Below are 27,101 nucleotides of genomic sequence, written 5' to 3' on the forward strand. Positions count from 1 at the left end.
GTGGTTGACTAGACGCAAGCAGACCTAATCATTTCATAATTGAGATTTAATTGACTGAATCTGTTTCCCTGAATGATCCAAACATTGTGTGTGTGTGTGTGTGTGTGTGTGTGTGTGTGTGTGTGTGTGTGTGTGTGTGTGTGTGTGTGTGTGTGTGTGTGTGTGTGTGTGTGTGTGTGTGTGTGTGTGTGTGCGCGTGTCCGTGTGTGTTTCAGCTAACTGCAACTTGTCTAAAAACATAGACACATAAATGGATAGGAATCTAATTGGTTTTAGCTTTTCTCACAGCTTTTATGTGATGCCATTTCAATCTTCTGAATTCATGTTTTTGAAGCTGATCCAATCATTATAGTCATGCTTAACTCTCTCTCTGGCCTTAAAATTGTATTTGGGACTATAATATAAAAAATCCCCCTCTGAATGCTTGAGCTGGTAGTCTCTGCACCCGGCCTCCTGGAAATTACCCACAGTGCATGTAAAGTGATACTTTGGCTATCAACCTTTTTAAAACTGCTTTTGTGGCTCACAACTTCGTAAATTCAGTAGAAATTAAATACTAATGGCACAACAACAATAGTATCTTGTTCCTTTGGCATCAGTTGAAGCCAGTGGCGTTGGCTTTGCACATCTGGACCTTCTGAATCACTCCTAATTAGAAACTGTGTGAATCTTAAGTCGTGATGAGACCGCAGTCTAATAAAACTGTCTCTTTGATCGCCCGAGGACATTAACACTCATATATTCTGCATGTGGTGAGCTGAATCTTTTAGGTCGCTTTCTTCTTCTCTCAAATGTTAAGATTTCTGAGAGCTTTCAGGTCTATCAGTATGAGCGGTGCCAGACTCATAGTTTATGCCAACATTGCCCCTCTTATTGACAATTTATTCGGGACTTGTTTTATTTCGGAAAAGTCATTAAGATTTACTCAGTCCCTATACAGAGCTCAGAGTGGCTGCACAAATCCTGCGAATCTGAGCCTAAAACCATAAAACATGTGAATGCTTAAAAGGCCAAAATACTTGAGAAGAAGGCCATGATTTATTGCTGGTGTCCTAATTTAAAACATCGCCCAGACAAATGTGATTACAGGCTTTTTTTTGTGTTCAGCTGAACCAGATGTCAGATCCAAAAACAGGACTACTAATAACTCATTACATCCAGGGGAAGATTTACCTTTTCACGAGGGAATTCAGAAATTAGTAACTATTAGTTTAGTTTACAGGAAACATGGAGCGTATAAATGCAAAGAAGTAAAACTAGTTTGGGGGGACTTTTTATAGCTGTGTTTCAGTTTGAGTCTGAGTCGCTCCTATTTGGCCGTTTGTATCATAATTACTACTTAAATATTTCAGTTTTGAAATCATTTAAACTATTGTGATCTAAGTAATGATAGCCAGCCTCTGGTTTCAGCCTTTCTAATGGTAGATCATTGCAAAAGACTCATCTAAAACCGATTTTGAATGATTAACAGTTTTTACTCAAAAATATTATACCAAGCAAGTCTGCTACTGTCAACACAGTATTTGTTGGTGATGAATCAAGGTCACACTCATATCCAGGTAGTCGGGCAGCATGTGCAGCTTCGCTAAGTGAAATTTATAAGCGGCTTCTGTAGTCTGTTCACAGCATTTGTTGGAATATTGTTTCAGATATTCATCAATAGTGTTGTACCTGCTGTTGGGTGTGAGAATGATCTTTTTCCACCCCACGTTCAATAGAAGTTGGCGTTATGGTAAGTCGGAGGCGATCGCAGCGAACAATGAATAAAGAGTATAGGTCGCCAAACTTATTCCCAGTGGACGTTTATAGAGTTTGGGCTGCATGATATTCCTTTAACATGCAATGATGATGTTAAGTATTGCAATACGTCTTGTGATTAATACAAATATACACATATGATAATAATATATTTGTGGTTAGATTTGTTCATCCAACAGTGCTCTTCCTCTTCTTACACTCAATTCTAAGCAGATGTGACCATGTTTTTTGTTTTTGTCTTTATTAATCTCATTTCCCGCCAGCAGCCTTGCAGAAGTACAGCATGTTGTTAACGTTGCTGTCACTGGTTGTTGTTCCTTGATTTTCTGACTTCTGGCTTGGTGGCACCAGTTCTGAAAGGGATTTCGAATCTGAACTATCAAACGTTGAGAGGTCAGTCTCAAACATGGCTGTACACCATCTGTTACACTAAACAGTGTTTAAATGTTGGTTTTGTAGGAATTATGGGGGATTTTTTTTGGTCATACTGTCCTTCATATTAATCTTTCAGCACTCCTGGACATACCATTTTCTGTTTTCGTCAGTGTGATATTATATTGTAGGCTAGAAACTGACTGCATTTTGAGATTGAAAGTCCTCGGCGACAAATGAAACACTATTAGTAAACATGAGTTTGTGAGAGCAGATAGGACCTGTGTGTGTGTATACTCTTTCTAGTGTCTCCTGACCGTGGGATCTTGTCTCATTGTGTTGACTGAACCTCCAGTAGGTTTTCCAATCAGATGCCTCGACAATAGGAACAAGCTCCTCCTGACATGAATGAATGCTCAACTCGGTCAACAAGGGTTGGCGTCCTGTACATCATATCGGCCTTAAACCCTTTTCAGTTACATGGCAGAGGTCACAAAGTTAGGCAATAGATAACTAAACATTAAGTCTCTGGAGTATGCCAGGGAGGATTGACACACAAACGAGAGTAATCTCAGAGTCAAGATGCCTTTTTCCAGCAGGATTACTCCCATTTAAGTTAATTAAAAAACACATTTTGTTACTGAATTGGTTGTAGGTGTGACGTAAATGATTAAAAATGATTAATTTTGCAATCAAAAAACCACAAGTGTAACAGTACAGTACAAGTTTAGGAGCTTAAGGCACTTGATTATTGCACATGCTATTCTGCATTTCAGCATTACATTTCTAATACCCTGAGGTATGATTATGAAAAATAAAAGAAAACAAAAAAGAAACATACCCATTAGGAAAAAAATATCCAGTTACATATAGCATAGGTAATGAGCTGATAATTTAAACATTGTTAGTTTCTCACGTTATTGGAGCCTGATTGGCAGCATGCTTAGATTAGCTCTGAGATATGTTTTGAGGGTAATAATTGTGTAAGATGGTGAAATGCGGAAATGGAAATGGTTTTGTAATTGTTAACCAATTTTTTTTCCATTCATCACTAACTGTTTTCCTCTTGTTTTCAGGTTTTTGAGGAGAGGAAGCAACCAAACCTGCAAAATCCACGATCTTCTGTCTCCGTGTGTCTGTACTGCACTGCGATGAAGACCTAAACTGAAGATCTGAAAAGTTTCAAACACCAGCGCTGGAGCAGAGTTTATGTGTGTGGGTGTGTTTTTTTTGTTGTTTTTTTAAACATATGAACTGTGTTGCATTTGAAGCGTCGTGGAAACTGAGAACTCAAACCCGGAGAGAATGGCTCAACTGTCCACGTCAGTCTGCCTGCTGACAGGCCTTTTAGGTGAGTGTGGGTGTATTTGTTGCTGTTGTGGAAACTTGAATCCGTCCATATAGTCATGTTATAGGGAGTCATCACGACACAATTTTTAAAGGAGACGTATTTTTTTGAATGTGTGGACTGATGATGAAATACAACTTCTGCTTTGGGTCACACATGATTTTAAAACTGACAAATTACAAGAAAACGTGAACATTGAGAGTTAAAACCACATCAAGCTCTGTAGCTTTTACAGAATTAAACCAACCCTGTAATCCGCATGTAATGTTGTTGGTTGGTTGGCATGGTTACCTCATGCAGGTTAAGACAGAGATGTTTTCAGATTCATCCACTCTGGGAAGCTTTTTTTTTGCTTTGCGTAGAGAGTATCTGATAAAATCTTTGAACTCCTGAACCTGCAACCTGATGCTCTGGTGCCTGGTGTGGCTCTTTGGTCCCTTTGGAGTGGCTCCTTCTTAATTTTTTATATATTTGAACAGTTATCTTGCAGCTTGAAGTGAAAAATATGGCAAGTTAATTAGATACTTAATTCGTTTTTGCTTGGAAAGAAAAAATTAATAATTGTGATGTAAGTGCTCTGTGTTGGACTGGTGACCTGTCCAGGGTGTATCCTGCCTTTGCCCATCGTGAGGTGGGTTTGGCTCCAGTGACCCTTATTTGATTATTGAACATTAACTTTCAGTGACTTGTGGAAATCAAGCCACAAGTCAAGACTGAGGAGGATGCCATGGATTACATGGGGGAGTGTATTAAATGGTCTTCGTGTTGGCTCTCATTTGCTCCATTATGAATAAATCTGCTAAATAAAGTGCATCTGCGGTATGGCCAACTGCAGCAAATCAATTATTTAAACATCTTTCTTTGCACATGTCTTCACTATAAGGGGACATGTTTGGAACACACTTGAAAAATATGAACCCATTCTTTAAAGCTGATGATTGGAGTGAAAAAGGGCATGAATATTGTCACACCTGGTTTTTTTTTTGATGATGACAAGTAGGAGCAATAAATTCTTTTTCTGAGATTAAAAAAAGTGATGGGACGCAGCAGGGATGTGAGCACAGTGTCTGCAGCCTCCAGTCTGAGGATTTTACAGGTTTTCTGAAGCACAGAGCCGTGTGCATATAATTTATTGGGTGTGTAACTCAATTAGCGCTTCACAGGCCCAGCATTGGGCTTTGGGGTCACATAAACTTCTTTAGTCGGGATAATGTTTAGTTTTACATCTCTGCTTAATGTTTCTGTCCAGCACTCTTCATAAGGACGGTCTGTTTATGTTAATCTATGGATTGCCTTGTAATTGTGGCTCAATCGGACTTGAAATTTCAAAAAATGTAATCATGATTACCAGACATGGACTGGGACACACTCTGAAAGAAACTGACGCAGAGCAACACTAGCGCATAAAGATAAAAATAATGTTTCGACCGTCAATTGTAGTGCCAATTATCACACACCAATGGAGGCAGCTGCTACAAAAGTCACCTCATCCATCCATTAGGAGCTACCTGGGTTCAGTGTCATGCTCAAGGACACTTCGACATGTGGACAGTACAATTAGAATTTTTTTTAAATGTATATATTACTAGTTTATTCTTTGGTAAGCTTTTCTTCTCAAATTCTACAACTTTTCAAACTTTCATCTGTTTCCTTCCTATAACTTGTGGGAAACAACAGAGACGCTGTCACAAACCTGTTAGATATTAATCTGTCTGATTGGTCCTCGCCCCTCAAAACAACCACTGCATTCTTGCTACAGCTGAAAAACAAGGTTCTTTATCTGTGTGCGGTTGAACGACTGAACATCATGAATGAGAATGTGATATTATTTGTCACGGTTTGTGTGCAAAATCTGTTTGTGCAAGCTGTTTTTCATGACTCTCCAGGCTTGTGTTGGTTTACCACCGAGCACAGAAACATGCTCAGAAATAACTATTTGTGAAACTGTTTTCAGATGGTGATCAATGGTGATCTTTGTGTCTTTTCTGAAAGACTTTATTTGAACACGGAGCTGAGAACACAGATGCCGTGTAATCTGTAATTAGAGGCTCCAAAATAACACACAGAAGCCATTTTAGCAGGAAGACTTTGTTTTATAATGGCGATAGTCTTATGCATTGTGACTTATAAATATGTAGTTGTTTAACCGTTTCAATCCAAAATGAGTTCATTGATTTTGCAACTTTGACTCTGGCTATTGTGATTTTTTGGGTAAAGACAATTTACGACCTGGACTGGTCAATATTACATTTAAACACGTCTTCGGACTATAGGAGGACACTGGGGTAAAGGAAAGCCATCTACTCAAAAGGAAAAACATGTAAGCCCCACAGAGAAAGCTCCAAGCTAAATTTGTAGCACATTTTTCCCTTGGCTCCTGGTCTTTAATTGACTTCATACACCGCCTGTGAAAATTAATACCTGGGGGTGGGGCCTTGTTCGGACAGAAATGGTTTTCGTGGTGTGACGCTCTGGTCCTGATGGACCGAAGCCTCCTGCCAGAGGGGAGTGGTCAGCATAGCAGACGGTGATGGAGGAAGTGAGGATAGACTCGATGATGGAGGTGTAGAAGTGCACCATCATTATCACTGGCAGGCTGAAACCGCAGGAAGTACATCCTCTGTTGGGCTGACGTTTAGCTCCTACTTGAGGTCCTAGGTCAGGGGTCGGCAACTCGCGGCTCCGGAGCCGCATGCGGCTCTTTGGTCCCTCCACTGCGGCTCCTTGAGCCTCTGTCCCACTGCAGTTTATCCCGGAGGGACGTAAGGAGGCAAAGCCACCCAGAGCGCAGTCCCACTACAAAGAGTGGGGTAAAATGTAGGCGGGTCGTGAACGACGCAGCGATGTAACGTCATTACGCAACAATAATGGCATGAAGAACGTAGAGTTGCGGCTGCAAGTCATGACAGCGGCTCAACTGATATCTGAAGCTGGGAGCTTCGTGTTTTAAATGTAACTATTGGGGGTTATATTAGATTTGTAGTGTTGGTAATAATTGTGTTGTGTTGTGTTTTTGTTGCTTAGTTCATGTAGTTTAGTTTATTAGTTGTAAGTTGGCAACCAGCAGTGAAGAAGGTTTTGTGTGTAGTGTCCTCCTGGCATGGTCTGCCGGTGGGATTGTCAAAATAAAATGTGTGCGGCTCTCTGGGTGTTGTGTTCAGTGGGAAACGGGACCAAATGGCTCTTTGAGCATTAAAGGTTGCTGACCCCTGTCCTAGGTGATGGTAGTGCCCAGGAAGCGCTACCATCCACACTGTTCATGGGACAGCTCCTCGGGGTGAATAAAGTCCACAATCATCTCCACTATTGTTTGAGTGTTGAGCTCCAGGTTGTTCAATCTGCGCCAGGAGCCCAGATGTTTTGTCTCCCACCTGTCGGCAGACTCTTCTCTGTGAGAGGTCCAGTACTGATGGTGCAGGACTCGGAACACACTCTTTCCCAGCTTCATGTGTTGCCTCCTGTCAGACAGGAAGTCAGTGATCCACCTGCAGGTGCAATCTGGCGCACTCAGCTTGTCTTGATTGTGAGCGATCGTGTTAAAGGCAGCGCTGAATCCACAGACAGAATCCTGGGGTAGGGTCCTAGCGTAACCAGGTTCTGGAAGATGAAGTGCAAAGGAATTGCAGAAAGAGGGTCAGTAATGTGTTTGATGTGGAAAAGCATGAGGCGCTCATATGACTTCAGGACCACAAGCGTCTGGGCGACAGGTCTGCAGCCTTGAACCTTTTTTTAGTGGTAGATTGAGCAACACACACACACGCCACACACTAAAGCTGTTGTTGCAACACTGTCTATGGATCACGATTCAACTTGTGTCATCATTTGAGCCAAATAATATATTTTTTTAAAACAAGTAATGATTTGGCAGGACTTTGTGTAAAACACTGTGAATTCCATTCTGAAATAGTATTTACTGGATCTCCCTTGTCAGCTGTTTTGACCCTTGAAACAAGAAATGAGCCAATTTGAAGAAAGTGAGGAAGAAAAATATTGGGAGCCAATTTAAAAAAGTCATAAAAACAACTACACATGTACAAATAGTGCCTCTGATGTTGAGCTCGTTAACATTACATTTCGCACATGTAGCATGTATTCTACATTTGCTTCCACACTCTCGTGAGTCTTCAGATATAAGCATGGATGGGAACGGACAAAATGCAGACACACTGTAATTCAATCCCTTCACACATAATCCATTGGACACTTCAAGAAAGCTGTCAGTTTACTACCAACACCATCATACATCTGTTATGTATTTGGTCCACATGTCCCAGCAGCAATGCCAGCTGCCAGCACTGACACTTTGATGGAATTTTTCTGATTTCAGTACCTCACTTGCATATTCGGTCCCAAACATACCCATCTTGGGACAACTATTGAGACCTTTATAGGCTGACGTGTGATAAATTATGATGGCAATAACTGTCTTTTTCGATGTTAGCAAATAGATTTTATACCCACTAAAACTCACTCTTGAGAGAAACTTTTAGCTCCACGTTTAACTACCATTTATAATTGGTCAGAGAGGGTCCACTTTAAGAGCATTGAAACATGACAACTTACAACTCATAAATGTAATATATATGACAGGTCAAATAGGCCATACTAATATTAATAATAACTTCTGTTGATGATTCTAACATCCACGGCATTAATGGTAATGGCATGACGGTTCAATGTGTTTCATGATAAGCAACTTTTTGTTTTCAAGTTCCCACTGAACAGAACTAAAAAGAAAAACATTTCTATAGGATATCAGTCTCTCATAGGGTTCAACATTAGCTAGAAGCCCAGTGAAACTTTTGGATGTAGTTGTATGAGGCAGTTATTTTTACAATACATTTGAGTTGTAATGAGGTTGTAAAGTTTTGCATTTGGATAAAATTCAGATCATCCTGGATTTGTTTGTTCACTGGTCTGACATGACATTAGACTGTATTTATTGGTTTATGGATGCCGTGGAAGGGTTAATAGGTCAAGGATAGCAGTTACATCAACATAGAAGATAACAGGTTGATTAGCAGCAGATAATGAAAGCGAAAGAGCAATGCCTCTCACTACAATAGCTCCTGTTGGGAGACACACCTGAAATCCCATATTCATGAAGGAAAACACACGAGGCAAACAGTATGTGTCATCTTACCCATCTGTCAGATGCGATTCTCATTGCACCTCATTAATAGATCAGCTTACCCACTTTAGTGTGTTACAAAATGAGTTTGCATCCATTTTCACAAGCGCAAAGCTTCAGCAGAAGAAGCCCTTGCGTAGCAGGGCGTTGATCCAGAAACACAAGCTCACGCATGATGTGTGTTGACCAGGGGATTAACTTAAACGTGCATTGTCCTTCGCTTGGCTGACGTAGAGATAGATTTGTCACCTGTCGAAACTTGTGAGTAGGAAGCATAAACGTTTGTTGCAGTGAGTGAAAAATGCGTTTTTGTGTCTGGAAGTGATCTGAGTTTGAGAGGATCTTCGATGGGCCTGCTGTTACATGTTGGCCGTGGCCGGAAAGCAGAGATGGTTTTCCAGATGATGTGCAGCATGAGGTTGGGTGGAGATTTGGCTCTGCAAAGTTTGCTTTTGGCTTGTTTTGGTCAAAGAGGAAGACATTTGATGGTAGAAATTAAGACAGCTGGGGGAGTGATTGGTCAGACCAGACACATGTACACAAATGATCTGATAAAAGCTGATATTGCATGCTTGAGTGGAACAGGTAGCCCTCCACTTGGTTTATGCAAGTCTTCTTTCTGTGGTAGTCGTGATTTCATTCAACCCGTCAATTCAGCACACTTTTTGCGGATGTTCCTTGTCAAGAATAGTAAAGTTTGTGTCTTTTTTTTCTTTTTCTTGAACAATTTTGGACACGTTTTGTACTTCTATTTCTTTCTGTCTTCAGGTTTATCACTGATATTGTTTCTTCTTTAATCTCTTCTAAATCAAATTCGGGAAACTAATTTGAAAATATCACAGGGCTACATTAGAATAAATGTAAAATATAATTCATGGTTACCGAAAAGTATTCAACGCTTCCCCTTTTACACAATTTGCGTGGTTACAGCCTTATTCCAAAATAGATTAAATAAAATGTAGTCTTCAAAATTCCACACAAAAAAGACTCCATAATGGCAACATGAAACATATCTTGCTTTTTTTTAAATGTTTGCAAAATTAGAAATTGGAAAATTCTGAAATTGCATGTCTTCACAGCATTTGCCATGAAGTCCAAAATTGAGCTCAGCTATATCTTGTCACACTGCTGCTGAAGATAGTCCAGGTGTATGTGTATTGTGTAAGTGTATGATCTCCCCTTCAATTCCACACCAAAAGTTTAAAAAAAAAACACGGTTAGGAAAATTTTTATATATTCAGATTTATTTCATCACACCCCATGCATATCCCATATTTGCTCTACTAAGCGATGCCAGTTCACATGACATATCAGAAAGCTGGTGATTACACTCCCTTTCAGCACTCACAATCTAAATACCAACACTATTTGATGGAATCATTGATAAAATCCAAGAAACTATTAATTTCACTTTCATGCAAGCGTGTTTCTAACCGGAGATGACAAACACGCCTGTTGAAACGAATGCTTATTTGACCAACATACTTATCCAAAGGTACAATAGGATACATTCAGTGGCATCATATTTTTTCAAAAAACAATTCATAATACATCGCAAATTAGATCGAAAGGGTTGGCAGGAAGAGTGTGCACAGGTTGTGTGTGTGTCTGATGGTGAGGCGAAAACATCTCTGTATTTCTGTGTACGTTTATTGCGAAACATTTTAAAGGACCAACAGAGCCCATGTGTTGTTGCGCTCGATGGAAGTTTTCACATGACTTATACGTGTCAAGGTGAGCTCATGTGAGAGAAAGCAGTTGCTCCCAGCTATAGCTCCCCATATATTTCTGTAACAAGGGAATGCTCAAGCACACTGAGCTCATTTATATGGTCAGTACTGGCAGCTCCCTCACTCAGGAATGCTTTGTGATGGTAATATCTAAAGCATGCAGTCATTAAAATCCTGGATTGCGACTTACAGTACAGTGTGCTTTGAATCTCTCTTCTGCACTGCATGTGTGGGAACATAAAAATATAAAAGCAAATTCTGACACTTTCACAGATGTAGCGCTTAAGTTTACATGGCCTGTAATAGTCTCATTTTTTATACTTTCAACATAAGTAAATTATATTGGATTCAAGTGACAACTGAATGCATTTACAACGAAGCTAAAACTTTGAGTAGTTCTTTTGGAATAATTTGTACTTTTGAGCAAGTCATTTTGTTAACAGTTATTTAAATCAAGTCCACTTTTTTTGCAGTGTCCGAGTAGTTTCATCTTTGAGCAATGACTTGCTTCTTTCACGTCTGTCAACACACCATTGTCCACTTTGACTCAGAAATAGTTAATCTTTAAAGGCTCCTGGTGCAAGCAGCCGATTTCTGCTTCCTCTTCGTGCAGCCACGCATTTGGTCATGTGAAAAGTATTGTGGTAACATTAGAAGTACCGCATCACGTTTAGGTTTAGGAATAGGATTGAAGCCAGTCTAAAAAGACTTCCAGGCTTACTTTATAAAATTGCACAGCATCAACGTGAAGGTATTTATATTCACCTCCACGAAAAGCTGCATTTAAAAGTAAGCAGAAGCCAATGTGGTATGCTGATTGGAAAACAAAAAACAACCAACTAAATAATGTCATGAAGGTATGTTTATAAATATGAAGAGTGACAAGTCAATGTGTTAGCGATCTCTGTTTCTGTGCATGAACTTCACATGCAGCTGGGAAAACCAACGCAGTTGTTTCGTTCGAACGTTGACAGGGCAGAATCACGCACATGTGAAATATGGTCTGTGGAAGATTGTTGCATCATTGTGGGTTTTTTTCTCCCTTTCCACTTGTCTCTTGTCTCATCTGCATGTATGCGATTTGGCCAAAACAGGTACATGTTGTAGATTTAGTTTTCCTGTTGGCTCCCGTTGTCGATTAGATTGTTGTTCTGTGAAAAATTAAATTTGTTGTACATGGAGATTTCAAAAGCTCTCACTAAACATATTGCTTTAGGGTAAATATTGGTGTGTAGAAAAGTTATTGCATACTCCATTAGATCTAAGCTTGAATGAACCAGTTTTTATTTTTGTCTATGCACTGTTGTGGGTTGTGTAACTTCTCACAATACTGTTGTATTCATACTTGTAATCAACCTAAACACGATGTGTTTTGCAGAGCTTTGAATTTGGAATATTTGCAGATAAGAATTCTTATGAGATCAGGAAACGCCCCAGTCAGATCCAATGTGTTCTAATACAAAGAGAAAAAGGCTTCAATCACCGTGAAAGTTAAGATGTAGTTTCTTTTCTTTTCTTTTTTTTTTTTTAAAGTCAAATGCATATTTTTGAACAGTGTGACGAGCCTGGAGTACTTGAAGTCAACATTCCTAAGTGACTACTCCTCTTTTATCCGCAGTAACCCCTGCTTTCAAAAAGAAGTGACCAGTAATTTCCAGTAACAAGCACTACACTGTAAACGTTTTCAAGATTTATCACATACAGTACATGCACAAATACTGACATGCACCAAATCTGCTTCTCTGAGCTCTGAGGAACTCCAAAAAACAGTAAAGTGTCCCGCTTCCATGTTCCTCATAAACACACCATTCGCGGTGTGGCATTCTGGTTCCTAGTTTTTCCTCCATCCTAGCTGACAGATGTGTGCAAATTATTGTGATCCAGGCAGCAGTGAAGTGTTGCAGCAACACATGTGGTGCATTAAAGTATCAGAAATGCTCCCATGATGACTGCAGTTAATGGACAGCGTACTGTAATCCGCGCTACGTCCTGTAGGGAAAAACCTGTTGTGCGTTTGTAGAGCGGCGATCTGAGCTGACTGACAGTCTCTCCTTTCACTTGGCAACAGCACACAGTGGAAATGAATATGATGTGTCATGAACACAAGCGACACACACTCGCTTGCTTGAGCAAACACGTGAGGTCGGGACTGAGCACGGGGGGAAATATGCATAAATCAAATAGGTGCGCGCACTTCACAACTCCGTGTACCACTAAGCCATGTGAACGAAAAGGTTTTGGAGAATGGTGAAGAAGTTCACGGGACCAAGCTGAAGTATTTCTCTCCACATGTGGCTCAGCCGGTATCATGCAGTAATGAGCAGGCTGATATGACGCCGCTTCACTGAGCTTTTTGCATAGAAAGACTTCCAGATGGTGCAGCAGGACTTTTAATCCCTGTGAGAGAAGAGCCTCGCAGCAGCACGTCGGCCTCGCACACTCGCATGGACGTGCATACGATACGCACACTAAGCAGATTCAATAAGAGGACATATGGTTCTTTTTTTTTTGACAGAGTATTATGTATTCACTGGTGGTTGTTCTTGCATTTCATCTTGAAGTGTAAGAAATGCTACCTTTTCTCTTTTTTTGTTTCTTTTTTGAGGAGCTCATTAGATCATCAATTGCAAAATTACCCTGAAAGGATGTCAAGAGGCCAGGAAATTGATAACCTGAACCAATTCCACAGAACTGGATTCCATAAATCAGTTTGATGAAGTAACGTTTGCTACTTTCACAATGTTCATGTGGCAAAGCTTTGATCCACCACCTGTTAACTGGCGAAGACCTCAAAAGTTGTAATATCTCACAGTTCAGCCGTGGTCATTCAGTAGTTTGTGCCACCGCCTGCTTTTTCTCTGCAGCAATTTTTTTTTCATTTTGTTGTTCTCTTCATCCCCAAAACTCATAAGTTTAAGCAGAATCCTGTCATCTCTGAGCCTGGTTCTTCCTGCTGATCTTTTCTTTTTTGGATCGTCTGTGTTTACTCATCGACGCCTGTGATGCGTTAGGAGCTTTTTTTCCCTTTATTTTTTACTGATTTAGAAAAAAAATGAAGGCAAACTCTTCTTTAGTCTACATTTTGGGGATACAATTTGAATTGAATCATCAGATGAAGGCAGGAATCCACCGTCTTTAATGGGTGTCACATAAACAGTTACATTTTTCCGATGTATCTCGCTTTCTTGTTTCGTTCCTGCTCAGTTCTGATGGTTGAATTTTTTATCTCTTGGTCCATGTTTTTGTTTTAGCGGTGTGTTTCTTATTTTGAGAGATTTCCTGTTTCTTGTTTCCCGGTTTTTACTGTGGCTGATTGTGTCCGTTCAAGATCATGTCTGGTTTCATGTTCCATGTCTGTTGTGTTTCCGTGTGTGCCGTCGAGTTTTTTGTCTCTAGTTCCTCGTTCTTCATATTCAGTTGCTTATTTGTGACTTCTTCATCACCGAAGATTGCTTTTTTTTCCCACTTTAATCAGAGTTTTTATGTTTAAAGATTTTAAGTTTGCGCTTCTTGTGCTCTTTCTGTACTTGAGACTTCAAATTGCAGTTTTCAACAAGTTGACACTGACAAATGATTGGATTTTAAAAGGTTTACAGCCATTGATCCAGAATTGTAGTTAAGCCGATGAAACGTGCTCTTGGATAAAGTTACAGATACACTTCTTTTTCACTTGCTCGCCTTATAACCTTTTCATCGTGTGGAGGGGGGAAAAAAAGTCACTATCACGGAGGATCTTTAGCCACTGAGTAACACGTAACTTCTGCCATGTGGAATTCTTTTTGAAGATAACAAGCAGCAGGTGCAAGACAGATCTGCTGAGAAATTGGCCTTTGACAGGTAGGCAATCATTTAGAGGAGTTAACGTGACTACGTATGCCTGAATTTACTACGAATCATAAAAGGCAATGTATGAACTTGTGACGTCTTCTCTCTCTCAAAGCCAGGGGTGATGAACAAAAGGTATGCAGGCCAAAATAAGCCCACTGGAGGATCAAATCTGCTCCGCAGACATAGCAAAGTGTGAAAATAACAATAAATTTAATATAAGTAACTGTTCTTCCAAATTTGTCTAATTTAGGTCTCATAGTTTATATTTATTTTAAGATTAGAAGACATACCATGAAATTATGGCAGTTATAAAGAAAACTTTCTTGAAAATTGTTAACTTCTGTTGCATTTTGGCCGTTTATATACATGACGACAGCTTTTTCGAGTATTTGATGGAAAGAAGGCATAATCTCTCTGTCTGCACAGGGAGAGGTGAACACAACACAGGGCTTCCACATGTGCACAACTTCCAGTCACTGTTTTTTTTCTACACATGTGTGAGCGGATAAACAACAGTTACAGTGGCACTGTGCTGTTCAGACTTTGAATTTAACTGTACTTGTTGATTTACATTTTCTGCACCAGTATTGGGAAAGTTTGATTGTTGTGAATTGTACAGAAATTCCTTTGGCCAGATTGGCCACACTGATACAGTAAAACTAAGAGTGTTGATAGCTGCTGAATGTTAATGTACAATATTGGTGACACCCTTCATTTGAGCAACAATCTCACTTGGTTTTCTCATATATTACTATATTTTCCTACATTTTTAATGACAGAGTTGAAGAATCTTTAAAGACACCATGTGTTACAGTATGTTGGCTTATTGCACCACTCTTAAAGTCTACTGTTTATTATCACTGTGAATTGATGGACGCCATCTAAGTCTGTTGAAATGTAAACCTCCAGCCTTAGAACTGCTTCTGGATTTGGATGAATGAGGCAGTAACACTTACTGTGCTACCAATATACTCTCTGTATGGTAGCACATACTTCTTTCCCATTATTTCCAGGTTAGGATGCTATCATTTTACAACTCCAGCACAGCTGAGATCAGACTGTATGTGGCCTCTAATCTAAAGATTGACATCCCTCCTTAAAGAGTCACGTTTCAGCGGTGGACGTGTGTCTGGTCCTGCTGGGTGTCTGCCTCTTACGTTTATTACATGTGTCAGGGTGACAGGAGTTCAGAAATTGTATGAGTGCTGATATATTAATCTGTACGCTACGCTGAGAGCTTTCAGGGTTTGTGGTTCACACGTCCATCGTCTGTTGTTGTTTTTTAACCTTCTGTTCATGGGAAATCTTAAAACAAAGACATGCGTCATTTTAACTTTGTGAAGTTAAAATGACAGAAAATATTATAAATCTGATTATCAAAACGCCAGACTGTGTTGTGGAGCTTATCTAAATCGCTCCTGATCTGCGACTCCTTGCTGGAAATTTCCAACCATTCAAATTAAGAGCCATTTGATTCTATCCTCAAAGTGTTTATGGATATGGCCTCTGGGGAGGTTTCCTTTGAGTGGCATTTTCCAAGTTTCTGATCCAGAGATTGGCACAAAGATTAGTTTTAAAACACTACTGACCATCTGGAGGCCATCTGGTCTTCAATCAGTTAAAAAAAAAAAAAAGTATATATATATATATATAAAATTCATTTCAATCAGGGAGCATTCCACAGCTCAGTTTTAGAGATGATTCCAGTGGGTGAAGCCATGCAGGGCTTCAGATGTTTGGTCTCCCTTTGTTTCTAGAGTGGCTTCCCGGACAGGAAATGAGGAAGATTGAATCTTAAGCTAATGAAGTGGACAAGACGGTGCGTCGAAGCTGCGATTAGCACTCTTGGCTCGGACAAAGAAGCTTCTACTAGGAATCACTACAGAAAGCTTAATGCAGTTTAGGAGCCAGCAAACCTGAGGGACAAGCAAACCAAACTTCAAACCAGACTCTCATATTGAGTTTGCTTTTCTCAAAAAGGGAACATTTGATCACGATTTAGTAAATTGCCCAAATTTACACGAAACTTTACATAGTAAACTTAAGGACTTCAGGTATGTACTGGTACATGAGTGGGATAACTCTGAAAAAGAGTGGAATCTAGATTCAGTCTTTCTCAGTGAAATAGAGTGCCAGGCTGACTCCGGCAAAATTCCACTGAATATGAGACTTTTTTTTTTTCAGCTCAGACTATAATGAATAGAGATGTTGACATTCTGGCTGCGGTTTCCCTTACATTTAAATTAGTCCTGCATGTTCTGTGTAAATCGACGCCTCTATACCCACATATTGCACTTTCCAAGCTTTACTAGCGTTGTCGGGTTGGAAACCATGAAACACGTAAAGTTGCATATAATGTAAGCAGATGCAGACGACTATTTTAGTCCAGATGTTTATAAAGGCTGCAATTCGTGACAAAAGCAGAATGGTGGATGTTTCAAACGACATGTGTGTAGAATGAAAGGGGATGGAGGCTGTTGTGTGTTGTGGGACGTGATCAGCTTTACAGCTTCATGTTTCTAATTAAACTTTACTGTCATACATGGATCATAATAAATGCCTGTAATTAGCATTTGGCAAAACATTTCCATTACCATTTTTTTTATTCTCAAACCTGGAAACGGCGTGTGGCATACTTGGGACTTTAGAAGTTGGACGTTCTGCTTCACTTGCACACATTTGACTCCCTGCAATGATAATAATCAATCAGAAGGACAGACACATGGACCAGAGTGGGGAACAAATTGCGTCCTGTGTTGTACAACGTCTAAGACTCTGTCACTCCGGTTTCTGCAGGCCTGCTTCTGATAGTTCCTGTTCTGATGGCCCAGACGCCAGCCAGCATGTGCACGCCCCTGAAGACACTCAACGACAGCCTCAGCCACAAGCGACGGTACATGGTGAGAGCATGATGGTGTGTTTGAAGCGTGGGTTGGGATCCGCTCAGCGAAGTGGCTAGGAAGAGGTCGGGACACAGGAAATGAATCAAACAACAGACATTTTAAGTATAAAACTTGTCAGCTGAAAGGAAATGTACACCCTCAGATTAAGCACATCATTTCATTTTAAAGAGGCACTCGATCAATTTGGTTATTGCAGCTGAAGATTCTGGCTTTTGCTTTCTCTTTTGGCATGAGCCAATTCCTAGTCGGCAGGAAATGATCAAGCGCAATAATCACTGGAGGCATCCTCATGCCTCTGGCCTCAGAAATCCTGCTGAGAGGTGATAATAGATCTTTGTTGCTAATCAGGGTGCAGGCTGTATCATTCTGGGTTTTTTTCAATTGATAATCCACTTATAGCTATATTCTGGCTCAGTTTATTGTTTTGCAATGTAATATACAATTAAATTACTTTACACTAACAGTTAATGCCTGAAGAAAAACATTAAGTCTGTTATTGACTGGTTTAGAAAGGATTGGTGTTGTGCCAGGTGTCAGCTCTTGAGTATCTTTTAGATTTAAAATAACTAGTTAAAAAGTTTTATCGTTCAACAGATGCAGTAGTACTGGAGTTTCCATCCTAAATATCTTAAGAGACAAAAGAAAAATAATGCAAAAATACAATTGACCTCCTCAAACTCCTTTTACTAAACTCAACAAACTGAGGTAGTACGAAGCAGAAATATGTGCAAAATGGGTGTAACACCTTTAAAGACATTTAGAGAATTATGCAGCACTAATTTATCTGTCTTCCCATTTCTTTTTTCATTGCAGAAGCACAACTTCCCCATCAACTACACCATCCGAGTTCATCAAAAGGAAATCTTCAAACTGTCAAATATCAGGAGAATGGTAAGAGGCATGGGAGTTTCCTCCATTTATTTTGTTCTATTAGTGTATTATCGAATTGAAATGTTGAATTATTAAATAATTAACTAAATTGCCAATATTTCCTGTCTGGACACTGTTTGTCCACATTGGTGCGTCACTGTACATTGTTTGAAATAATACATCTCCATTGTTTTGTTTTTTTCTGTTGTTTTTTTTTGTCAGAGGTTAAATGTGGAGGGGACAGACGATCTGGTTCTGCAAAGGCTGTGGTTTCAAGTCAACCAAGGTGTCTTAAAAAAGGTAAGAAAATTGAGTTTCTGTGAAAACTGGCTTAAAACTCCATTACATATCTATCACATGCTATCACGTGTAAGCTACTGTGTAGCATATGCATATAATTTTTTAACAAACTGTATGTAAGTATCTGGAAACCTTAAACTGCTTTAAAGATTATTGTAAGTTTTTTTTTTTTTTTTTTTAAGTGATTCTCTAAATTTCTGTATTTATGTGAAGATTCTGGCTGCTTCCCATTGGATGAGCTGGACACTGGCTACTTTCTGGATGAGTAATCCTGCAAATTGCAGTAAAATAATGGATTAAAGATAAATGCAAGGGGGCATTGTTTGAATTTGTAACTCTCACGTCTCTGACAACATTTAACCTCCTGTCAACACTCCTACACACCGTGTCATCCAGCAGTCTTGTGAGTTTCGTACCTTGAACCACATGTGGCATGGATTTCACAAACTCGCTCAACACTGGAGATGATGACAATTAGGTGGTACTTCAATGCACATTCGTAACAATGCTGTCCTGTATGACATGCTGGTGTCTCGAGAAAAATTATGAAGCTCAGAATTGTGTCTCGTTTGAGTAGAATTTGTGTGAGGGGAAAGAAATCGGTATAGAAACAGATGTGGAGGCGGTCCAACATTTGACCTCTTGAGAGTGTGGAGCCTTTTGTCTTGGCGCAACACTGGTGTGACTTTAGACATTTGGGCTTTGTTTTGCCTCCATTTTATATATGCAAAATTCTGATACAACATAAATTGGAAATAAAGACAGATATTTGCCGACATCAGTCATTCAGTAAACATCAGGCTCTCAGTAAGTGCAAAGAAAAGATCTCCGTGTTAGAAACTTGAATGTTTCTAGCCTGTATGTGGTTGCATGATGAGTTCGATGGCCTTACTAGAAGCCCATCGCACAGAATGACAAAGATTTGAAGCGATGCTCGTCTTTTGTCTAAGAACTCTAAAATCATACAGTTTGGAGCCGTCTTAAGACTTAAAGTCCTGCAACTTGGGAAATTATTAATATTGAGTGAGAGCTGCGTGAAATTACCTCACATAAAATTAAGCTTGCAATTTTGTTTAAAAAAAAATCCAATGCCAGTGTTTTTGTTGTACGTACATGAAATCGAAACCTTTTGGAAACACACCCTTGCAGGTATAGATGCATCTCGAAGCCACATGTTGTCATTTAGTTTGCTGCATGCTTGCACATGTTGACAGCGACAGCCCAACAACTGAAGCTGGAGTGTGTGTGTTTAACGTTTTGATTCCTCCATGCCTTAGTATTAAAACTTTAAGGACTTTTGTTCATTCCCCATTTTTTCCTTTTTTTTTTGACATTCGCACAGCAACTACTTAGCTAAGTGTACGGTGAATGAAAACATGTTTAAGCAACATATCATGCACAATTACCCCTCTGACAATGGGTATTGATCCGAGAGATTTGTCCAGTTGACCTCAGTTTTCTGCAAACGTATCTGGAAAGTTTGGTTTGTTGAATACCAACAAAAAGCTTTTTCATCAAGTTCACAAAGTTCGTGTGGTCAAAAGATCTCTGGAAAATGTATCAAATTAAATAACACTGTTATCCAGGCTTGGGAATGCCTTGAAAGTAACACATTGTTTTGTGAAAAGGTTGAATTAAATGCTGTTTTAGGTTTTAAATGTTTTCCCTCAAAAAATTCAAAAACATGTCTCATCTTTCACAAGACGTGTTCCTCATTTCCTAATCCATAATCTAATGCGGCTTGACACGGGCTCCTTTGAAATGATAAAATAATGAGGATGAAAAATATCTATATATTTCAAGCTAAGTTAACTGTTTTCCACTGATTTGGTTCGTTGAATTCTAAAGATGCCTGAGTGAGGCATCTTTTATTTGCACAGAGGACATGACCTGAGTTATTCAAGCATACTGTGGGAAATCAGAAAACGGTACATGCCATTGACTTTGCAGGTCTTTCACCTGCGAGCATGACCGTGCACGTTGCAGCTTTTCACTCCAGCATCAGGCCTTTCATCAGGCCTCACAGTTCGCCTGCCTGGGGCAAAAAAATAAAAAATAAAAGGTTCTATTAGACCAGATTCTTTTAAGTAATAGGTAAATTTGACAATTTTGTTTAGTATTATATAGTCATAAAGAACAAACCTGTAGCATGACCCAGCCTCATGTTTGGAATTACCTTTAAGTCTTTTTTATACGTCATTGTTTGTAATTTCAAAAAGACTTGAAAATCTTTATTGCTTGCAGTGACAGACAAGTTGCCACTTGACTGTTTGCAACTGTTGATGAAGACAGTAAGCCCTATTTTATTGGTCTAATCTGGAGTCTAATATGCTGGGAGGTAGGGCAAGGGCTGGCAATTAGTAAAAACCGGCTGTGCTGAGATATTGAGGTGGTATATGGGAGGTTTTCAAACAGTTGTGAAGGTGACAACCAGTGCTTAGGGCTGAGGACAACATTCTGAAACAAATAAATTGATGGCTCCTCCCTCTAACGACTTTAAGTATAACAATATCTACATTGGTCTCATACTACATTTCCCTCTCTCTCAACTTTTTTTTTTTTTACTTAATAGCATAGTTTTATTCAATATATTTGATCAGTTTTACAACTTCTTCTCATGCCATCCAATCCTAATGCTGTCATAAATTTCAGATTATCCGTGTCCTGCCGGAGAGACATCCGTCACGCTCCTATACTGCCGAGTTGGAGAGACGCTTCAAGGATGCTGAAGGAGTGTTTGTGCAGTCACATCCATCTGAGGTATGTCAAATAAGTCAAAGTTCACATATTTGTACAGCAGGTGTACTCAGCTCCTCCGCGGATTCAAGCCATACATTTACTTTTGAATTTATCACATTGATGTGAGAATGGGAGCTGATTCGGATCCAGACATTCTGGTGGTAAATCAAATGTGCATTTATTCAGTTTGCACCTGTTTCTAAAGCTTGGATAGGAGGACTGAACATTAAGAGATCAATCATCAGGCTTAGGACAGCAGGCAAAAAGCAGGCTTGTTTCAGAACATTTAGATCCTCACACATCAGTTTGGTTTAACCAACATAGCTTGATATCAAACAAGAATGAGAAGACTGTTCCACCACAAATTGGTGTTTATCTTCTGCACTCTATCTAAACTATGGTTGCAGAGACTCGAGCCAGTACCAGCTAACTCTACACAAAAGGTTCCCTGCGAGTCACAAACTAAGCAAAGATAATCATTTGAACTCTTACGAAATCCTGAGTATAACCAGAAAACCAGTGTTGACTGGAATACGTTCTTCAAAAACCATAGTATTTAGGATTAAATCTTATCACAGTGATAACAGCAATAGCTCCAAACAACTTCAAACGACTGAGTTTTCCCCACGCAGGGAAACCGCTAAAAAGACACACATTCACACTCACAAAATTTACTAATTAATTTCAAAGATGTTTTATGCCCATGGAAAGACGCTAGAGCTTAGAGGACCATGAGGTCTGGTTTAATTCTAAAATATTCTAATGGTAAATTCATGTAATACATTTACTGCTTCTGAAGTCCCAAAACACTTATGGTTTTCTCTAGCCTGCGCTTGAGGTTAACTTTTGATCCTGAATTGTTTGTATGTGTAAATGTGAACGTGAGTGTCTATCTTTCCGTGTTTGTCTTATAAGAACCTGCCTTTACACTGGATCTACCAGGTTATGCTTCATTACACTGAGGTGTATATATAGCAACATAGAAAATGGATATCTTACCTGGCTGTCCATTTCTCTGTTGAGATTAGGTGTTCCAGCAGGAACTTCCAGAGACCATCCAGGATATTTGGGACCAGTTAACAGAAGAACCCAACATGGTGCCAGAGTCCAGCTGGCGGTTTGCTTTCCCCAAATCCCTCCTGGACAACCTCTGCCTCACAATGTACTGTCTCTTCAGTGACTGCTTTTCCAGCAAAGATGCTCAACAGGACTGTGAGTATAGCAAGAAATATGTTTTTTTGTATTTATCTGCTTTGACTACAACAACTTAGAAGTATGTATGGAAAGGCTCCTTGCTGAAAAATTGAGTTAAAAAAAAAAAAAAGAGAGATCATTAGGATAGGAAACAACTTCATCTGGATTGTAAAATGATGAAAACATAAAACACGCTTCACCTGGCTCGGAAGTGAGATTGCACGCTTCTCACTTCTCGCATGACCTCAGGTGTTCATGGATTTATGTAATATGTAGCCCCGTTTTCACCATACAAAAAGTGCAGGAATGGAGTGGTATGGTCCGGTACAGTTCAAGTTTCCACCGCAAGAATTGCGGATTTTCCGGAAATAACTACTACAAACGTTCTGTTGGGTTACTCAGGACAACAGAACGGGTCTGGTTTGAGGAGCCATTTGCTGATTGGTCAGTGATTTACTACACGCCCTCAATATTTTAATATGTCGGCTGTATGAATCCTCTTTTGTTAACATATTCAGGTTGTTTTTTTAATAAAAAAAATTTGGGGGGAAGTTCGCTCATCGCGTCGCCGCTGAGTGCCGCCCCGGAGCACTGGTTCCTGCCGGTGTGGGCGACGTGATGCAATGTGACGATCAAACTCAGACTCGTGTCCACACATGGTGCGTTGGGACGCTGGAGCTGCTCCTAGCCCCGGTGTCTGTCCTGGCATCACGTCTGCGACGTCTGCCCCAATGCGGGGGCTGCAGTGCGACCCCGGCGCTGACCGGCTTTGTGACACCGGAGTGGCTCCGGTTACGCTTTACCATACTGCTCCATACCGCTCCGTTCCATTCCTGCACTTTTTGTGTGGTGGAAATGGGGCTTAAGTCCTGAAGTAACCTTTTGACATTTGTTTCTCATCTACATGTTAAAGGCGTGTAGAAACTAAACCCCATATTTTATTTGAGTTTAATTTTTTTTTCTCACATGACGAGCAGACGGTACATGTTGACAGTGTTTTGTGTTCTCCAAGTGTCCTCTCTTTTGCTTTGTCAAAACCTTTGCCAAACCTTTGATGCTCAAGGTTTTATTAGGGCCTGCCAAGCCGTCTTTACAGATCTTGTCTGTCCAGATTTCCAAAAGAGAGATGTCAATCTGCATGGACGGTCCTATTCCCACAATTCTCATTACTTCCAATTGGACAGACACACACAGACACATTATACATTTTTGAAATGCTGGATTGGATTATTTGTATGTTTGAAAGAAAGAGAAAAGTTACAACTAAAAAAACGATGATGAATGTGTCAAACAATTAAAATGACTCAAAACTTCTTAGAAAAGATAAAATAGTTAAAAACCAATAAAGGAGAAGCTGTTAACTGACCCCTATCTCACGCACGCACGGACACACGTGTCTCCACATGATGCTTACATCCCCAACTTACGTAACCCTAAAGAGAAAATAAACTAACCGTGAACCACATCTTTATTGTCAAATTTAATTTATTCCCCATCATGTGAAGGCAAGGTTACAGTTAAGTCTACAGCTCACATCCCACGAGTGTTTTAATGAAATAACTGCATCAAAGTATAAAAACATCATTAGAGTAGTGACACAACAGAAAAACAAAGATTGTTGAGGCTCAGGTAGAGATATTTTCATGTTTGTTGGAAATAAACTTTCATCAAATCAGGTTTCTACTGCAGTTTCAGCTTCCAGTCCATACATTAATGTAGAAAATCCCATCATGATATGAATGTGCCCCTCACATCTGCATACACAACAATACAACATTTGCCGTACTGTAAGTATTGTTTGAGTGTTAAAGTTGATTAAAAATCTCAGTGTTTCTACCAATAATTATCTCACTTGATTAATATTTTAAAAATATTTTGTCTCACAGGGTAGGCATTATGCCATTATGCAGGTGAACCCAATGCAAACTGCATTTTGGGAAATATTCCCATTTTATGATATCAAAATAGAATCTGCAGTTAATTGGATAAAAATCAAATGGTGTCTTGGAAAAAGGACTGCAACTGGAAGAAAAAACTGTAAAAATTCAGCTTAACTCCCGTCAGTGCTGACTGGAAACGTCAAAAATAACCAGACAGCAGAGAAATGCAGCTTTTTATATTAGTTAGCATGATTGCACCAGCTAAGATTCACCAACCGTTTGTAGCCTTCTGAGTACCATCAGAAACATACAGTGATCCTGAAGAACTGCCAGATATGGACAGGTTGAAGATATTAGAGTCTGCATACTAACACCTTGGAAGCGCAGTAATTATTTTGGTATGTTATGTGTCATTTCTTGGCTGGAAGTAATAAATTATTGCAACTGCACAGCAGGTGGTTTCAGCAAGAACCAACTGATGTATTCATTCTTTTCTCCTTGTTTTTTGGGTTGTCTGTCCATTAATCCACATGTCCACCACATTCTACTCAATGTTTTTAAGTTCTATGCAAACACTTTCTTATTATTCGGTTATGATATGAGACAAATATGTTATGATGACTGTAACCCAGAGGTGGGAAGTGACTCAGTACTTTACTTTGGTACCTTAATTGTGGAGATTTTTCAGTATTTGTAGTTATCTTTTAATTGAGTGTTAATTTCACTTTTACATTCTTCAAACTCATTTCTTGTTTTAACCACGATAAGAACGACTCAGTAAAAGGTTACTTATATTATTTATATACGTATATTTTATAGTTAAAGGACTAAACAACTTAAACTTAAGGGCAATACTATGAAAGTATTACATTCAAACAAGTATCTATACATTTACTCAATTAGTGACTGAGAGTACTTACCCTGCAACATTTTTTTTTTTTTTTTTTTTTTTTTGAATTAATGTAATTTTCAAGAAAAGTCTACATCAACTTTCCAGCTTTTGTCACAAGTGCACTCAATGGGTCCTACACGTCAGTAACCACTTCGTAATTCAGCCTCATTTAGTTAGATTTCAGCAGAGCTGTCATTTTAAGACAAGTTAATTGAAACTTCCATCTAGATTTGTTATCTTTCAGGTCAAACTGATGTTGGATGTTTGGGAAGCTTATGTGTGCCTTGGAGTTCTTTCGAGTTACTTCAATGTTGCTCCAGTTGTCCAAGTTACCGGTTCAGTTTTACATAGTGCTGATATATAGATGTGCAGCTTATCAAGAACAGCTGCAAATACTTTGAATGCGATTCTTAAAAAGGGAGAAATCAGAGAGCAAAGCTGTGCCAGAGTCACTCTGAGAAGTGATCCATTTGTATATGATTTGAAAAAAATCAAGTCTTGGGTTTTTTCTGGATTGAATTGGCCTGTTCTCCCTGTGCATGCGTGGATTTTCTCTACATTCCTCCAACAGTCTAAAAGCATACATTTGAAGTCAAAATTGCCCTCGGGTTCAATTATGTGTGTCTCTCTCTCTCTGTATGTGCGCTGTATGTTTATTAAAATTTCTTTTTTCCTCTATGTTTCAGACTGTGGAATTTCCCATTGGAGGAAAGGCAGGAAGAAAGATCTACAGCCTGAAAGCTGAGAAGACGTCAGCGGAGTGAAGTTCGCTGTTGCTATGGATTTGGGATCAGTATTTTTCGTAATATTCCCATGGCGAGGGCTATGGAGACCATTGACACTGAAAGGAGAACAATTCAGTCTTGGTTTTGAACATGAATAAGTCTTTTTCAAATGTGCAAAACATAGGCAGGGAATCCTGGTAGCATCTGTGATGACTCATTAGAAATTCTATTAATAAAAATATAACTCATTTTGCGACGACGTCACAAAATTTTCCAATGCCCTGTCAGTCAGGAAGTGTGGCGCCCTGGAAACAAGTTTTTGGAAGAGATTTGTTCATGTTCACGTGTGTCAACTGAACTGACGTACGTTCAATCTATTCTTTCCTATTGCGGATTCTTTTGAAAGGACGGCGTGGCACAAACGCCCCAATCCTTGTCAGCAAAGGGTGTGCTTCACCTGCAAGACGCCCAATCGCTGTGGCTTTGCCACAATCTCCGCCCAAAACGCTCGTCATCCTGCAAAGATTCCCCTTGGGAGAGCAACGAGAGAGACTAGACTCTGGATGATACCGAGAGACTTCAGCTGACTTGGTACCATTGTGACTTTTCTCCTGTGAACGCCTCTCGGCGAAAGCGTGAGCGATGTACATGAACTCCAAACCTGATGCAAACTGATAACTACTGTTTTTACTTATGTATTCCGCTGTTGACTTTACAACCCCTGACCTATCGCTGCAATTTGTAAGTGTTTTGCAGGTCTGCTGATGCTCCAAATCACATTATCAGAAGCTCGTAGCTCCCATGTGGCCCAAATCCACGTTGATGGACTACGACATAGTCGTCTCCCTCCGTCCTAACTATGCATTCACATTCGCTGCAGCTCTGGTAGTTTGCTTTACCAGAAAGCTATTGAATATTTGAATGTGTTATTCTTAATATTACGATACTGGCAGGACTTAAGCTGTGTGACTGTTATCATTTCAAGGAAAGTTTCAAAGCATCAACATGTTCAGCTTTGCCAATGTTTTGCATTGGCAAATTAAGAGAAAGTGTGAGGTAAAATCATGTAAAGTGACTTTTTCACATCAAACCTGATCAGTATTTTTTTGTTGTTGATGGGGTCTGAGATAAATTGTCCCTCTGTCCTCACTGGCGACGCGTTATCTTGAACCTCCCTCCACCACTCCATTGATCTGTTGCTACTCGGAGGGCCTGATTTACAAAAAGATCCTGCAAAAAGTGTCCTGAATTGCATAATTTGCGCTTTCAGCTTGCATGCATTTTGCAGGTTTTGTACTAGGAAGAACACTGAGTGACACTCGGTGTAAACGTGAAGTACTTCAATGAAGGTTTTGTGTGTTTTAGAAACCGTTGTCAGGAGGGTGATCATCTTTGCTTGTGTTAATCATGGAGTGATTGAATGATGACGTG

At 39.6% G+C, this 27,101-nt stretch overlaps 1 protein-coding gene across 1 annotated transcript; it reads left to right on the forward strand.

The window, feature by feature from the left end:
• Positions 1-3,388: 3,388 nt before the first annotated feature.
• il34 (interleukin 34) lies at positions 3,389-25,690 on the forward strand (the record flags this gene model as incomplete). The annotated part of the gene is made up of 7 exons (XM_080504304.1): positions 3,389-3,481; positions 16,964-17,067; positions 17,884-17,961; positions 18,163-18,240; positions 20,893-21,000; positions 22,008-22,191; positions 25,632-25,690. Exons 1-7 carry the CDS (start codon positions 3,436-3,438, stop codon positions 25,688-25,690), a joined length of 657 nt encoding a protein of 218 aa, XP_080360430.1. The 5' UTR covers positions 3,389-3,435.
• Between the last annotated feature and the right edge of the window lie 1,411 nt (positions 25,691-27,101).

This window comes from Blennius ocellaris (assembly GCF_963422515.1).
Source record: "Blennius ocellaris genome assembly, chromosome: 11".
Classification (NCBI taxonomy): Eukaryota; Metazoa; Chordata; class Actinopteri; order Blenniiformes; family Blenniidae; genus Blennius; species Blennius ocellaris.